The following is a 16,820-nucleotide window of genomic DNA, read 5'->3' as shown; positions in this document are numbered from 1 at the left end:
GCCTGTATACTGTACAGTGTATATTTTGTAGCGGTGATGTGTTCGACACATGATCTGTAACATAGTATTCTATATGAATCCATTCATGTTCCTATTCTGTACTAATATATGATCATATATTTCCATATTCTCTAATTATAAATAATGTTCCACTACAATATTTTCCTTTACATAGAGATTGATTTTCATCTTCATCACTAGAGCGAATAGACTATGCTAGGATTCTGAAAGTTTATTAGGTCAGGTGGAAAAACAACGACAACATGGATTACTTGGAATTGTAAGCTGGAAAGAACTTGCACAACCGCTTTTCATTTAGTGAGTAAAATTTTTCATGTGCAAAAAGGGAAAAGATATCTGTACTTATTTATTTTCTATGTGTGCCTGATGACTGGTTGGCGAAGTGCAAGCTGTCATCTGAACCCTGCATGAACGGCGGCTACACCAAGAAGAACTGCAAATGTGCTTGTCCGTTGGGCACGACAGGCGCAAAATGTGAGAACTTCGTCATGAGCTACAACGGTGAGGCTCGAAGCAATTATTAGAAAACTATAGTCGCTTAATACCGAGCTTAAATTTTGAGAAAATGACCGAAAATTTTATTTCCGTAAATTGAATCCAACCGTTTCCCTGAAGAGAGGTCCAAACAAGATTTTTCTTCTATGACACATGCATTATCAAATGGCATGATTAGTGCATAATCAAAGGTCGAGAGAGTTTGTACGCGAATTTACAGGTGGACGTGCAGGTTAGTCTGCTCATGTGTTTAAACAACTGTTTTTATTAATCAAAGAAATGAGAACTCGCACTCCTTGTAATCTACACAGTTAGGTTGAATTGGTATTTATCATTCTCATCCTCATTCCGCTTTCATGTCCATGACAGCAGATTGTGTTGAATAAACAAGCAATTGAGCAAGTCACCATCACAACAAATTTCCCGTATTCTTAATAGGGTATCATTGTGAATGTAATATCCGGAAATCTTAGGCTTGAGATATTAAATGATCCCATGTTAGTTTTCCATTCAAACTCAGAGATGCCCATAAGCAGTGATTAAGCACTCGAATATTTACTCTAAAATCATTAACATAAGTTCACTTCACCGCAGACGCCCTGATCAAGCAGCTGACCCCACATAGCGCCAACATCACCAAGCCAGGAGAAGTCACCTCTCCTGGCTACCCCAAATCTCTCCGTCTGGGAGGTACGTTCAAAAAATGAATGCGAATTGAAATATTTATATATTTATTCTTCTATGCTGTTCGTTGATTGATGATATAATCATACCGACGCTGGTGTCAAATCCCAAATTCGTGAAGCCCAAATAGAACCTAAATTCATTAGTATGTTCGTTATTCGTTCTTAAAAAAAATCATTGCGTATGTTGAATTCGGGGATCTGCGTTTCTCGAAGCATTGGATTGACAATCATGGAAATTTAAATAAAAATATACATCAATATTGAAATAATTAATATCACAGGGTATAAATAAATATCGCTCCAAATATCGTAATTAAATATTCGATTTTGAAGGCTAAGATTTTTTAAACAATCTAGCGCGTATTATCATTCGTCACACTTAACGAAAATAGGCGTCACAATGGATGGACACGTCACAAAAGATTACTCAAAGTAATCTGTATTTCATCATAAGACACACCACTGTAATTATTGCATAAATGCACTTCCTGACATATTTGTACTCGTTTTCCAGCGATGCGAAGCACGCAGGTGATACGCGCTCCCAAGTGCCAAAGGGCCGTGGTCACGTTCACGGACTTCCAGCTCGAAGACGACTGCAACGACAACTCCTTGGAGATCCGCACTGACGTTTCCGTTGCGAATGGCCAATGGTACGGGAAATACAAGCAGTTTTTACTTGCAAATGCAATTGAATAATAAAATAAAAATACAAATTACTACAGAATACAAATTACTAAAAAATAATAAAATATATACAAATTACTAAAGGAGAAATAAGCCGACCAAAAATACTAAAATTTTTGCATCTGTGATTCCTTACTTTTATACATGTTTGTGTTTGAATAACTGCATTTTTTACTTCTCTGAGTCAATCACTGAACTAAAATAAGGTCACAAAAACGCCCTTCGCAAGTTTTCGAGCTTGAAGTGTAGCTATGACGGGAGTTTAATATAAACGAATATTCTAATGTGATAAACTGTTTAAATAAAATCCATTGCGACGAATCGTGACTCAACTGTTGTTGCTGAAATATGAAATGATTCTCGTTTCCACTTGATGCAGGTTCTGTGGTGAAGGAATAGCAAAGGGAACAGTTTTCAAGAGTGACAAGTCGGAGCTGATCTTCCACTACAAGAACAGAAACCCTAAAATGCCGGAAGCTGGATACAAGGCTACCTTCACCACCGAGGCCATTCCCAAATGCAGCTAGGTGCTAGGTACGCATTCTATGTAGTATGGTTCTATGCATAAAGATGATATATTGATTATTGTGCGGCGGATATTTGCATCCGTTTAATTTTATGACATGAATCTTTAGTTATTTCCAACACCGTTCGATTAAAATAATTGAAACAAACCTTTGAAAAATATTTTTCCGGTCTTAATTACCTTTGTAAAGACAATATCTGTCTCCAACACTGTAGCGGTAAACTTCTGAAATTTCCTTGTACATTGGGCGCTAAAAATAATCATTGAAATATTATTCGAGAAGTGCTTTCCTTTTATTAAATGAATATGCCCGACAAATTTTATGACCCATGCAGTGAGCGCCCGCCGTGGATTCTCAAAATAAATTTTAAGGAAAGTATTTTCCTGTTATATTCCTACATTATTGTCCAACGGGGCCAACGAAATTCAAATCTGCAATATCTATTTTCTTGGCCAATAGTCGTGCGTTAGCATTATAATGAATTATAATAACAAATTAAATAAAGCAGAATTAGACAAATGTTCCAATTAGTCAAAATTAATTCCAGCAACACTAATTTATATTATTTTTTTAAGTTGATGACGGTGCGTCTACTGACTGAAATCCATGAGAAGAGATGCCTATTGGGACGATGACTTGGATAATTACCGTAAATTGTGTGCAATAACTACAAGTTTTACCTCAAAAATATAATAATGAGTTGCAATTATTGACTGGACTTTCATTATCCTAGTTCAATCATGAAAAATGACATAATTGGCATAGTGGCAGTACATAAATATCTGAAATAACGAGGTACAGTTTTTAACTTCAATAATAAATAATTTTCTTATCCTATGCTAGAAAATTTCATGAAAACCTCGTAAATTTTTAATATTGAGTGCCTCGTTATGACTGACTAAGATTTTTACTATCAGTGTTATTATTACTATTATTATTGTTTATTATTATTAATAATATTATTACTTATACTATTATTGTTATTATTATTATTTTATTATTGTTATTACTATTTCTATTATTATTATTCTGCGAATCAGCTATCGTAACGACTGGTTCAATCGAACTTCGAGTGAACGTTTCACATAAGTCTATTAATAAATATACACGAGAAAGTATGAGAACGGAAATGATTAATCATTATCGAAAATTGATGTGATAATTGTGCTAAAAGCATAAATGATCAATCAAAGAGTCTATAAAACTACAACTCAAAACTTTGGAAATGAAAATATTTTTCTAAATTCTGCCTTACCTATGATGGTAAAAAAATAAAATTCACTCATGGTGAAATCATTGTTCGATTGAGACAACCTTCCAATTCTATGAGAGATTAATTATTCTATTAAAGTCTATCATTTATGTAAATTACTTTTAGAAAAAGAATGAGGATTATTTTAAAAAAATAACTAAAGATTTCTCCACGAGAGGAAAGACAATTTTAAAATAAACAGAAAAATCTTTTTGTATTTCCCCTCTTTAAGTTGGAGGGGAACTATGGTCGGGAGACCTAAGTGTAGAAGAAACATTGCTGCTACTAATGTTCCAATTGGAAACTTGATTGACTTTGAGTTCTTCTTTATTTATTGCATATCAACCCATCAGCCCTGAATAACAGTTATCGAACGGCTTGGATAATAGACATGTATTAAATCTTAAGTCATTGAATTATTTTCCGATAGTAATAGTCAAATTCATTCGGATTTTGTCAATGCACGATTAAGCGTTACGAAATGTAGAAATGAATATTTTTAAAATATTGCTTCTTCACCTACGAAGCACTATGATCTTGAAAAATTCAATTCAATATCGCTATAAATATACGAACATTTATTATAATTCTGTTGATCAGATGTTAGTATGGACAGGGCACCACAACTGTTGTTGCAGTCATTAATCAAGAAATCTATCTAGATTTATAAGACCAATGCAAAACCTTTAAATAATTTTCAATTTATTAATCCTAATTGAGTACCCGTTTTATCGGTATTAATAGTCATCCTGTGGATTACGTTGCTTGCGTTATGCCAGTTACCGAGTTCCAAGAACTGTGCGATGAAAACTACTAAGACCATAATAGCTTTCAGATTATCAAACAGATGCTCACCATTTAAATCTATGAAATATATGAAAACCTTAATCAACTGAGTGGCAAAGCTACTTACTGTAAAAATAAGTTGAAATTCTTCAGTAACATGAAATTTTTTGTATCCAGTAATGAATAATTAACCGCGTTTTTGCTTGCAATCAAACTTGCAAATTGTACTTTTACTTTATTTCCAAGCCTTAAGGAATCCTTAATTCGCTTGCTTTACATTAGATTGACTACGCTGCAAGCTTAATGTGATGGGACATTACGTCATATTGATTCAACGCTCAAACTGTTGGGAATGAATAACCAATCAATAAAATTAATTAGTAGAGCCATGAATAATTAACTTCCTTCTGGCTTCCAACGTTTCTAAAAAGCTGATTTGAAAGATTAATTTATTACTCAACTAAAATAATAACGTAAAGAAGATATCAAGATAACGAGGGTTATACTAATTGGCCGACTAATCTAGACACTGCGTCCCTACTCCCTATGCGCTCCACGTACAGCGCCTGAACTCGTTCCGAACACGAAATAAACTCGACTCAAATTCGTACGGTTCCCATAAGTGCCATCAAAGTCTTAGTTAAGACTTAAGATTAACATTTTTGACTCAATACTACGCCATGCATACATCGACAGGTTTGCGGTGTTTGTCGGAACATTAATTAACTGCCATATCAGTTAGTCAGACAAATTTTGCTAAATCTGCAATTAACTCAATTTAACTGGTAATTGTCTATGGCCCAATTAACAATAAAGGGCTAACTTGTCATTCTTCAACCTTTGTTATCGAAATGATTCGTATCGTAATAGAAAAACTTGTTTTGGCTTAAATAATTAAGACAAAACTCGTCTCGCCTCGTTGTCTCGTTTCATAGCTGTCTGTCTCATCCCGGTTCATAATTTACCGGGACACAAGTTTTAAAGTCCGGGACAGCAGTCTTGTCTCGGTTCATACGTTTATTCCGGGGCAAATTTTACCCTCTGTCCCGTTATTTTTTTCCCAAATTTTCTCGTCTCGTTTCGTCTGTCCCGGTTCATTTCGAGAAAATTATTTCGAGACGCAGGAGTCTAGCCTATTTTAAACCTAACCTCAGATGCGGTGAACGTAAAATTACGTAATTTAACGATGCCCGGAAGTCAGATTCGATCCGAGGCCTGGTGGTGCACGGCAGGTTCTATGCGAGGCCGGAGGAAGACAAAGCCGAGTGGTTCACGGCTGATTAGTGGATGTCCGGAGAGATCCACGTCGTTCGATTCAGGGCTTAATGGTGCAAAAAATCATGGTGCACGGCTGCGCTCCCGCCTGGGCCATCACTTAGATATAATTGGCTATTCGTCAAAACTGTATGATAGGTACAAAACACTATCAGCCTCCTGCTCGGTATGTGTTCGGGGAACTAGCGTGTCGATCAGCTTGTTCAATGCTGCCAGGAGCCCCATTCTCCTCGTCATACCTCGGAACTCACTTTATATGGCCTCATAAACGCCCGAAATTTTATATATGTTCAACTAGCTTCTATCTTGCGAAATCTTTATTTCATTCCTGGAAATCTGATAATTCGTTTCAATCCAATATATTTTTCCTTCCTTAGACCTATGCAAATACTTAGGAGCTGAAGAATTATAACTTCCGTAGTTCAAATTTTCGCGCAGGCCACTTTAAGCTCGCGTTGATCACGAACATGGTAAAGTTAAAATAGAGCGTAATTTAATCTGGGAATTGCATTGCCAGGCTAACGGTATGAACGGGAAAGATCAACTAACAGTAGAATAAATTGAGGCACTTCAATTGCATATAATTTTCCATTCGTTTTTTGTTGCCTCAAGACTTGTAGCGCAATAACTATTAAAAACCAAGCGCTTATAATTAAGGGTGCACATAGAATGGACGGTGGAGCTAAACGACAAATGCCTGCATTGACGGACATTATTTTATTTGTTTATATATACACAGAACGTTTGAATTGAGTAATAAACGTTCACTGGAACCGATTTTACACGGAGCATATGGAACGTGCATGCTGAGATTATCTACGGTAGCTGTTTTCACTCGAACCGAGGCGAGGCTATAAAACTGGCCTCCTCAGCCAGTCCGTACGGTGCTGCTCAAAATCCTCGTGCATGCAGATGGAATGCTACGCTATAGTCTTCGCCTGTACAGCAGACAATACGGCATGGCGCAGGCACCCGATGTAACTCAGTGCTACGTTATATAGTCTTCGCCTGTACAGCAGACAATACGGCATGGCGCAGGCACCCGATGTAACACAGTGCTACGCTATAGTCTTCGCCTGTACAGCAGACAATACGGAATGACGCAGGCACCCGATGTAACACATTATAGTGTCGAGTACTTCAGCTGATCGTCTCATCGTCGCAATAGTACCAAGTACTGCCATTGTCGCAATAGTACGAAGCTTCATACGTACCACGTACCCCCGCTGTGTAGTGGTCATGGTCCGCCACGAGTGAAAAAAATACCAAGAAATAAAATTAAAGTTTGCTGGGTCGTCTTGAATGCTCGAGAATTGGTGTTGATATAACAGAAGTTTCCTGGTCAAGATTGATATGATTTCAGTCAGCAGCACAAATACTCACCAGTTTGGATTATTAGTTCTTCTTCAACGGTGATGTATTGCCATAACTTTTGTACCGTGCCATATAAGAGGTTATGGTATAAATATTCAAGCGATCAATAGAAGAGATGAGATGGCCACAATCTTGGGTTTCAGCGCTGCTGCCATCGCTCATGAAGCGAGGCTGGCTGCTTCGTACAAGAGCATCGCCAACAGAGAAGCATCCATCAAGAGGCAGGGTCAGACAAAGGAATTTGTCTGCCGCCATCTTGATGCCGCCATCGGCTGCCCCCGAGATAATTTTCTCTCCGCCCCTCCATGCGGCGGCGGATTTTCATCTTGCGCTCCCAATCGGATATTCTGCGGCGATATTTTTTTAATTTCGTTGAATATTATTTTCCAAGATCAAAAGAAATCAATAAAAACGTCTTATCTATTTCCAAAAAGAAAGTTGAATAAACAAACTTTTTCCCCATCACCAATTGCTGCCCATCCCGCCCCTCCGACTCACCTCACTGCTGAGCCCGTTGAGCAGGAACAGCAAGAACTCCAGGCAGTCGGACTGCCGCCCCGACTCGAAGGCCCCCGACATGAACAGCACGTCGGCTACGGCATCGGCGGCCACCGCTGCCACGCCCGTCTTGAGGCCACCGCTGCCACGCCCGTCTTGAGGCCACCGCTGCCACGCCCGTCTTGAGGCCACCGCTGCGACGCCCGTCTTGAGGCCACCGCTGCCACGCTCGTCTTGAGGCCACCGCTGCCACGCCCGTCTTGAGGCCACCGCTGTCGTCTTTAGGCCATCGCTGCCACGCCCGTCTTGAGGCCACCGCTGCCACGCGCGTCTTGAGGCCACCGCTGCCACGCTCTTCTTGAGGCCACCGCGGCTATTCTTCAAGAACTGCCGACTGTCGGGGCCACAATTGGAGTTCGTCGGCTAAGGGCATAGGAACACTAGCTTTGTTCTCAACGATCTTTGGTGAACACTTGTGAAGTTTACTAAATTAGACTTAGAAATTAATGTTGCGTAATTTGATAATGCAATAGATTTAGCACCACACAAAACAGCGGTCTACGGTCTATAGCTACATAAAACGCGTATGTTGCAGGTGTTTTCTACTGCATGCGATCTGCAGGTAGGCGGTCTTCTCGATAAGTCTTACACAAAACCGGGTCTGATGTCATGAGCTGCAGACAGGCGTTCATGTAGCAAGAATTGCTGTTCTTCGGACCACAGGTTGCCATGCTGTGCGGAGTTGGGCCGAAGACGTCTACTTAATATTAGGACGAAAAAATGTAATTTATTACAAACGCCTAATAGCTTGAAACGAACTGCTTGGACAAGATTAAAAGTTTTGCAAGTTGCGAGATTTCAAAAAAAATATATATATATATTCAATAATTTTTAGTTGCTTACAATGGGAGAACCATTTTCAGCGCAGAAAGTGGATTGTGAACAAAACACACTGTAATTATGAAATATTTTGTTACTTTTTACAATGTTACTACTGTTCATGTCAATTATGTGTGAAATACAATATCGGCTAAATGTTCGCCACTGTTTCGTTGGCACACCTTGATTCGATGGTCACAATTTTCAATGACGCTGTGGCATAATTGTGGTTCGATTTCATTAATGTGTCAAATTATCTCATCCTTTAGCTCTTGAATTGTTGCTGGCTTAGCGAAGTACATGCGCCTTCTCTTAATTTCAACTAACCCAAAAGAAAAAAGTCTAACGGTATCAAATCACATTATCTTGGCAGCCAATTGACATTAAACTTTTGGCGCAAAAATGCGCCTCATCAGTGAAGATGATTTTCGTCGAAAATTCATCATTCACTGTTGCCATTTCAAACCACCAATCGGCCCATTCACGACGCAATAAAATGTTCGTATAGGCTTCAGTTCTTGGGTCAATTGAACCTTGCCCTATCAAAATTTGGCGAGCCTGCATGGCGAGCCTGAATTAGGAACCGCCTAGGACTCGGACCGAACGTAAATCAGCTTCTCTATGTCCGCTTTTTGGTCTACATTCCGATCCCCGATTCAGACGGCTACCAGAGCCTGGTGAGGGGACTGAGGGGATTCTGCCAACTCTTGCCCTACTCTCAGGAGACCATAAAGTCGGCCAGGAGGTTCTGACTAGACGCTGATGGCGATCAGTTGGCCAACTGACCCAGAATAACTTTGCGCCGAGTGTAGTGACTATATTCGGCCGAAGCCTAGGCGGTCCTCGAATTTTGTTAGGGTGTAAGCATGCAAGTTCAGGTCTTTATGTAAAATACGGATCAGCGAGGAGCGTGCACGCTCCTCATGACATGTGCAATTAATTGTTAAGCACGCCGACGAGTCGATGTGGAGGGCTCTTCAGCCACACTATCGGCGACAACAATGATTTCTGCATTGTGAACTTTACGGACATGCTCAGGTGTTTTCACATCTACAGATCCAGTTTGTTCAAGCTTGTGAATAAGACGCCTGATTGTGGATTCGTTTGGGCGATTATGCTGACCAAAATATTCACTAAGTGCTCTAAATGCATTTGGTGCTAATGCACCGCCCATTTTCGTAAAGATTTGAACAACTTTGATGCGCTGCTCAATCGTATACCTATCAGTGTTTGAATTTGCCAACGACAGATTGCTGGAATCATATACTTTGGTATCATATACAGGGTGTTTCAGAATTAAGTAACCCTTTTAATTTGTTGATAAATAAAAAACTAAGAACGTTATGAAGTTGAAACTTGTTTTATTTAAAAGAAGAACATTTTCATGGTAATATTGTATCATAGTTACGTCATTATCCTGTATAGCTTGCTAAATTTGTGTTTAATTATCAAGCCTTAAATTTTCATCATGATTCGCTACAGCAAAGAATAAAGAACAAAAATTATCGCTACAGTCAATAACGATGTCAATAACAGAAGTTCAACGTGATTACAGGATCCATTTCAAAACAAGGATCCTTCAAAAAACACATTTAAATATCTTTATCGAAAATTTGCGGATATCAAAAATTTGCACTCTCGTCAGAAACACTAATGAAGGTTATGAAAGCAACGAAGAGAAGAGCCCTATTTTGTCAAAACAATTGTGGTGGGCAATTAAAAGATATTATATTTAAAAACTAGGATACAATATTACCATACAAATGTTCTTCTTTTAAATAAAACAAGTTTCAACTTCATAACGTTCTTAGTTTTTTATTTATTAACAAATTAAAAGGGTTACTTAATTCTGAAACACCCTGTACTTGCACTCAATTACTGTTTGACAATTTTTAGGTTATTTTTCGGATCTTACAAAACGAGTGAAGAATAAGAATACCTGAGTGATATGTTAATCAATTGACAATCAAATGTGAATGTTCATTCTTTTCTAGTGTACGGGTTCATTGTCCTCTCGCTCCATTTTGAACTTCCTCTTATTATACTGCGCTTCCTCTTCACATCTCTAATTCCCGATTTACTTGGCATCGTGAAATTACCGAACGATGTTGCTCCTAGAGTCAAAATAATATTAATAATAACTTAGCATGTTATCGTCCAATAAGGCTTATGCTTTATAGGGTTACAAAACACAATTACTCAGGTTCTTTCTTATATATTTAGAATATTCATAGAGCAAATATCAGCCGCCTCCAAACGTACAGGGGCGTATCATATTTACATATAGAGATAATATTATCCAACAAAACAAATGCCCTCAGATCCAGCGACGACATTCTTCAAGTATACAAACGAAGCAGCACCGCCCCACCAACACGCAGCGTTCCCTGAACTCCTTGTCTCTACACGCNCGCTGTGATGCGGTGACGGCGGTGTATTAACGCTGTGATGCAGTGACGGCGGTGCGTTGCCGCTGTGATGCGGTGACGGCGGTGTATTAACGCTGTGATGCAGTGACGGCGGTGCGTTGCCGCTGTGATGCGGTGACGGCGGTGTATTAACGCTGTGATGCAGTGACGGCGGTGCGTTGCCGCTGTGATGCGGTGACGGCGGTGCGTTGCCACTGTGATGTGACAGCGGTGCATTAACGCTGTGATGCAGTGACGGCGGTGCGTTGCCACTGTGATGTGACAGCTGTGTGTTAACGCTGTGATGCGGTGACGGCGGTGTGTTGCCGCTGTGATGCGGTGACAGGCGTCCTGGACTTCTTCCGAGCAGTCGGGTCTGGCACCAAGGTTTTGTTAGGCCTGTGACTGCAGTTCTTTTGAATCCTGTGCAGAAATGAGGAGTACGTTGAAGAATGCAGTCCTCGCAAGCCTTGCTGTCATGCCAAGAAATGCGCACTACGAATGGCGCTTGGGTTGTTATTGATATCTAATCATGAGGGCTTCAAAACTCTATTGAACATCAAAGGGATGGTAATGAAACAGGGATCTTTTTCAATTAAGTTATACCGCGTTTCGATATGAAGTATTTTGAATAAATATGTTAATGGTAGTTAATAAATGAACTGCACATGATGTTAAGTAGATCATGAATGAAAATATATGGAAATATCATCCAGAAATCTCTAATGCAAGCAATAAATTATTTACGTTAATGTATGGAAACTGTTGTAAAATGAACGAGAAATTTATTTAAAATGTTTCCTATATTTCTGATATTTGAATGCAAAATGAAAGACACGCCGATGTAGAATGAACGTCAAACATATGTTGGATGCATTCATATTTTATGTTAATTGAGTGCAGGAAAGATGTATATTAAATTCACAGCAAAATTTGTATGGATTTGTGCAAATTGTGGTATAATTATAATACGAAGTTGTAAATTTATAATGAGGTCTATTAAAAATGCATGCCAAACAAACAAACAAACATATCTGCTTTGCAGGAAATTGATGAAAATTTAATCTATATAGAAACGAAACGACGATAAGAATATTTGGATAATGTAATTATGATGTCTGGAAAGTGAATGAAAAATGTCTAGGATATGAATAAGAAATGTAAAGCGGAAAAATTAAACATTAACGATAGCGAATAGGTAATGTGTACAACAGGTGTGAAGGAATGAAACTGCAAGGAGAATGCGTGAAAAGTGAGAGAGAGAAAGAGAGATGAAAGATATGGAACTGCATAAATCTGATGAATGCGCAATACAACTAATGTTTTCCATGAACACATTGGTGAAATGAATTAAATGGATTCATCAAGATTGTTGGAAACAGGAACAGCAGATTATATTTCCCGTAGATAATTGGATGATATCTAGAAAAATTCATGGAAAATGTAAGAAAAGAAAGCTAAATGCAAGTGAAGCGTAGTAAAAACTCGCTTAAAATGAATGGCAGATGTACAGTATTAGAAAAGCAAATTAATATAGTGACAAATTCAAAAGTTATTTTGACACGACAGTCATATTGTCATTTCATTAATGAAAATTGTGTAAAAGCATAAGATATCTGCAGGGAAATACATGCAAAGAGTAAGTAAGTAGAGAAGAGATTTTATTAAAATGTTTAAGGAAGCATCTGAAAATGTTAAAATATTATGAACTATAGCTTTTGGAATAATAAAAGTAAAAGGGAATTGTTTTTGAATTAAAATGAGAGTAGTAGGAGATGCATATGGGCGATATTCCAGAGGGCATGTTCGGTACATGTTCTTCAAACATGATCCGAACATGCCTTTTGAGGAAGAGGAAAACTTCAGTGAATAATGTAGGAAAATGTAAACGCACGCCGCGTATGAAAGAAGTAGGATTCTGAAATACTTTGGTCAGAAAATATCCGACAAAATGACTACAGGCATATGCATGTCACTAGCTGAAAGTCTATTGAAATTATACCCAAGAATAAGGACCTATGTATGGACTTTGAACTTAGAATTTATTTATAATGTTAGAAGACTCCGCGGTTAATTATTGAGAATGCAATAACTGCACGGAAATGTGCAGTATTTTAGCCCGAGCCTCGATCAAGTTACAACGTCAGGTCCTCTACGGGAGTTGCGGTATCCACTCTACCGAGGTGGGCTCCCAACAACACCCAAATCAACGTTCACAAATATTTAATATATTATGATTACTTTCACTCACCTTTGCTGTGCCAAATCTTGCCTAATTTGGTTGATGTCGTATGTAAACGTGATGCGGTCAGGGTACTCGTAATGGTGAATTTGGGGCTGTGAACGAAATAGTGACTGTCAAAACAGGAATAATTCTACAAGAGAAAACTAACAGCAAACAAATAATGAAGTGGTAATACTTTAATGCTGGCAATTTCATTGCTTCGCCGCATTGGCCATACTTATAATGACACTCAGGCACAATTATCATAAATTAAGTCAAGATAAGAAGCAAATGAGCGGTGACGAATCAAACTAACAGAATATTATGCGCTTAAAAATTACTTTTTGAAGACAGCGCTTCTAAAGAGGCCAGTGTCTCCGATATTACTAAAGTACAATGAATTTATTTTTTTATTTTTCGATATTTAGATAAAATAATATTTTTTTTAATATTAGAAAAATTACATTTTCTATATTATTTATTTTGTCAATTGATTCAAGCATTGTATCCGACCTTACGCAAGTGTGCAAAATTTCAGATCGACTGGACAGGTAGAAGCGTGTTATATATAGACTATAAGATTCGTAACAGACAAATAAACAACAAGAAGTGAAGCTAAAGAGAAGTTTTATACAAAGGAAACGATCATCACTATGCTATCTATCCATTTGATATAAGATGATAAAAACTTACATTCACGAGATAATCCGCGACGTGATGCACTGTAACTTCTGCCATGACGGGGCAAATGAAATGACGCTGTCCACACGTGCTGTTACTCTTTGAATTGTCTCAGCGGAGATTCTTACGGGCCTCGTGACGTGAATCAAGTGCAGATCTTAACTGAAGACGTAAGGGCTCTTGCTACTGCTTATGAAACAGATTACACCAAAAGCCAGACGCGCCTTCTCCCAAAAACGGCCTCACAGCCCACACCTCATCACCGACGACTTGAAGACTTGGCCACTCCTCCTGAAATATTCTGCAGGTTTTTTCAATTTTTCACCGATTTAGCCGTACAGGCAGAAGAGGTACTCGAGGCAGACGGTAGGCGGGCGGAGTCTAATAGATTTAACATTTATTAAAGAACGAAAACTTGCGGTTGGCGGTTCATTTCAATTGTTATTTTGCCTGGAGGTTGGCCGACTCATGGATATACCTCCCTGTTCTTTCGGTGGCGTCCCCGACCTTCATTGTTTCCTCTGAGAACATCTCTCGGTAACGTGGATTGTACGGAAATGAGAACATCTCTCGGCAACGTGGATTGTACGGAAATGAGAACATCTCTCGGTAACGTGGATTGTACGGAAATGAGAACATCTCCCGGTGACGTGGATTGTACGGAAATGAGAACATCTCCCGGTAACATGGATTGTACGGAAATGAGAACATCTCTCGGTAATGTGGGTTGTACGGAAATCACACGAATATAAAAGGGAAAATAAGTGTTATTGGAAATCCTTTGGATTATCCCTGGTATTGCGTAGAGAATTGAGCGATTGAAAATTCAGTGGAGTTTCTGTAAGTGCGAACTGTAATTAGAGAAAGAAAAGCCTTAAAAATGAATCTATATGTGTTTAAACAAATCAATACTTTATTTTTATAAATTGAAACAAATGTTTCCAATTAAAGCGGTGCATGATTGTAGCGAAATTGCATTTCCCAGGCTAACTTTTAACGACCAAACACTGTGCATAGCAGAAATACCCAGACGAGATGGCAACCTGTGGCACGCAAGTATTACGTTATATATACGTAGTGAGCGCGATGGAGATGGATGTGAATTCCGGAATTCATTCTGTGAAGTGACAAATAAATAGATATGAGATTTAGATACGTGCTATGATATGTCTCCAGCAGGCATTCGCTGGTTGAATCGACGTTGAAACAACTACCTGTTACGACGTTGGGATCGCGTTGAAAAAAGGTTTAGAATGAAAATTGTAGCAACGTCATTCACAAAACGTCGTACTGACGTTACAATGCAACATTGAATAAATGTTGCTACTACGACGTTGCTGCACCGTCAAATTCTCTGGTTGAATGAACTTTGAAGAAACAACTTTTTTCAACGCAGTGAAAAAATTGTTTAGAATCGAAAATGAAGCAACGTTATTCTTGAAGCGTCGTACTGACTTTGCAGTGAAACGTTGCAACCGGATTTCATTATACATATTTTATCGTGACAGTTACATTATACATGAGCATCTTATTACAATGACGTTTTAAAATAAATTTAACTTACATATAACTTTTAACTTAAATTTAACAATTAACGTTTTAAAATAAATAGGCATTCAAGGTACCAATATCGACGTTATTTCAACGTTGAACTAAAATTGTTTCATGTTGCTTCTATAGTGTTTGTCCTATTTCGACGTTGATATGACGTTTAATTTTGGTTGTTCAACATTTTATTCTGAAATCGACCAATAATCAACGTTGTTTCAACGTCAGATGCCTGCAGGCTTTATTTAAACCAAAATTAGGTCCAATATAACTTTCAACTTCGAAGGTAATATAATATATTTATATTAATAACTTCCTGAATTATTGGCTCAACATATAAGCGGAATGATCGCTGCTGTTCAGAGGTGCAGAAAAATGCAAGTTATTGCAGAAATGGCCGGCCGCCCAGCTATAGTCATTGGTAGCAGTAAAAGAATAAGCGCAATAGCGCATAAGGTGGCGTAAATGTCGGCAATATTGTTAGGGAATAGTACTAATTTAAATAATGATTCAGTGATAGCAATTTCTCATTTATAGTTTAGAGTCTTCCGAACTTCAAGTTTTATGTACCACCTAGGGTATAATTGATTCTTGGGTTAAGTTTCATCCTTTAGAAGACTATACGAGTTCATAACGCTATTGTACAGATAAGATCAGTAAAATACAAGTGTGAAAACTCCGTGCTTTTCAATATGATCTGAACCTTCATGACCGAGATTTAGAGCATAAGCATAGAGACGGAAAGTATAGTCCCTCAACAACATCGCCAAGAACAATTAACGCGTCAAATACGTCGTTAATGTTAGGCCGGACCAAGAAGGTAACGTCGCATGCTCTACAATAATAAAGGACCCTAAGCATGCATTAAATTCATATTAGAAGAAGAAATGGAATAATACTCAAGTTGCGGCAAATAATACCGCAGCCAAGAATATAATTAGAGTTACTTCCAGACGAATTTTCCTGCTATCGCTTCACCGTTCTTCTCCAACTCGACTATCGATCTCAGCATAATATTTTCGTCTCTATTAAATTAAAACGGAGCAAAACTTCTTGTAGAATTTTTAAAATATCTAATCAATGACAATGCTGATATTTAATGAATAATCAATTATAGCACCACTTATTTTTGAGTTTGTACAAGGTATTAAATAATCGAATACATATATATCTATTATCTCAATTAGAAATTTAAAAGCGAAGAAAACGCCACAAAAATTCAGCATTTCTTTATTGAAAACGTTCTAGTGAATCTAGTGAAATTTCTAGTGAATCTGCGATTCAAGCAGTCTAGTGACATTATTACTTATTTCAATTATTAATTTGTATCCCACTCAACTATTTATTTTCCATTTGCTAACGTTCATTCCTCCTACTTTCATTGGGCCTCATCACTTAACCATCTTGACGCCTAATCGTCCTAGTTTATCATGAATTCATCTTCATAATCTATGGTGCATTCGGTAACATGGATTAAGA

General features: G+C 38.1%; 1 protein-coding gene across 1 annotated transcript; it reads left to right on the top strand.

The window, feature by feature from the left end:
* Nucleotides 1–397: 397 nt before the first annotated feature.
* Nucleotides 398–3,117, top strand: LOC108666834 (blastula protease 10). Its single transcript, XM_018153764.2, has 5 exons — nucleotides 398–522; nucleotides 1,111–1,206; nucleotides 1,717–1,855; nucleotides 2,269–2,423; nucleotides 2,992–3,117. The coding sequence occupies exons 1-4, from the start codon at nucleotides 429–431 to the stop codon at nucleotides 2,414–2,416; spliced, it is 477 nt and encodes a 158-aa protein (XP_018009253.1). The 5' UTR covers nucleotides 398–428; the 3' UTR covers nucleotides 2,417–2,423; nucleotides 2,992–3,117.
* The last annotated feature ends 13,703 nt before the right edge of the window (nucleotides 3,118–16,820 follow it).

This window comes from Hyalella azteca, unplaced genomic scaffold (assembly GCF_000764305.2).
Source record: "Hyalella azteca isolate HAZT.00-mixed unplaced genomic scaffold, Hazt_2.0.2 contig15685, whole genome shotgun sequence".
NCBI classification, from domain to species: domain Eukaryota; kingdom Metazoa; phylum Arthropoda; class Malacostraca; order Amphipoda; family Hyalellidae; genus Hyalella; species Hyalella azteca.
Note: the sequence above shows the minus strand (reverse complement) of the source record. Positions and strands in the feature narration are given on the sequence as shown.

Bases quoted from the DNA above. Each gene is read 5' to 3' on its own strand.
- LOC108666834 (XM_018153764.2), top strand. From the start codon at position 429: ATGAACGGCGGCTACACCAAGAAGAACTGCAAATGTGCTTGTCCGTTG. The intron at 1,207-1,716 runs GTACGTTCAAAA...CTCGTTTTCCAG, and splicing joins CAAATCTCTCCGTCTGGGAG to CGATGCGAAGCACGCAGGTG. The intron at 1,856-2,268 runs GTACGGGAAATA...CACTTGATGCAG, and splicing joins TCCGTTGCGAATGGCCAATG to GTTCTGTGGTGAAGGAATAG.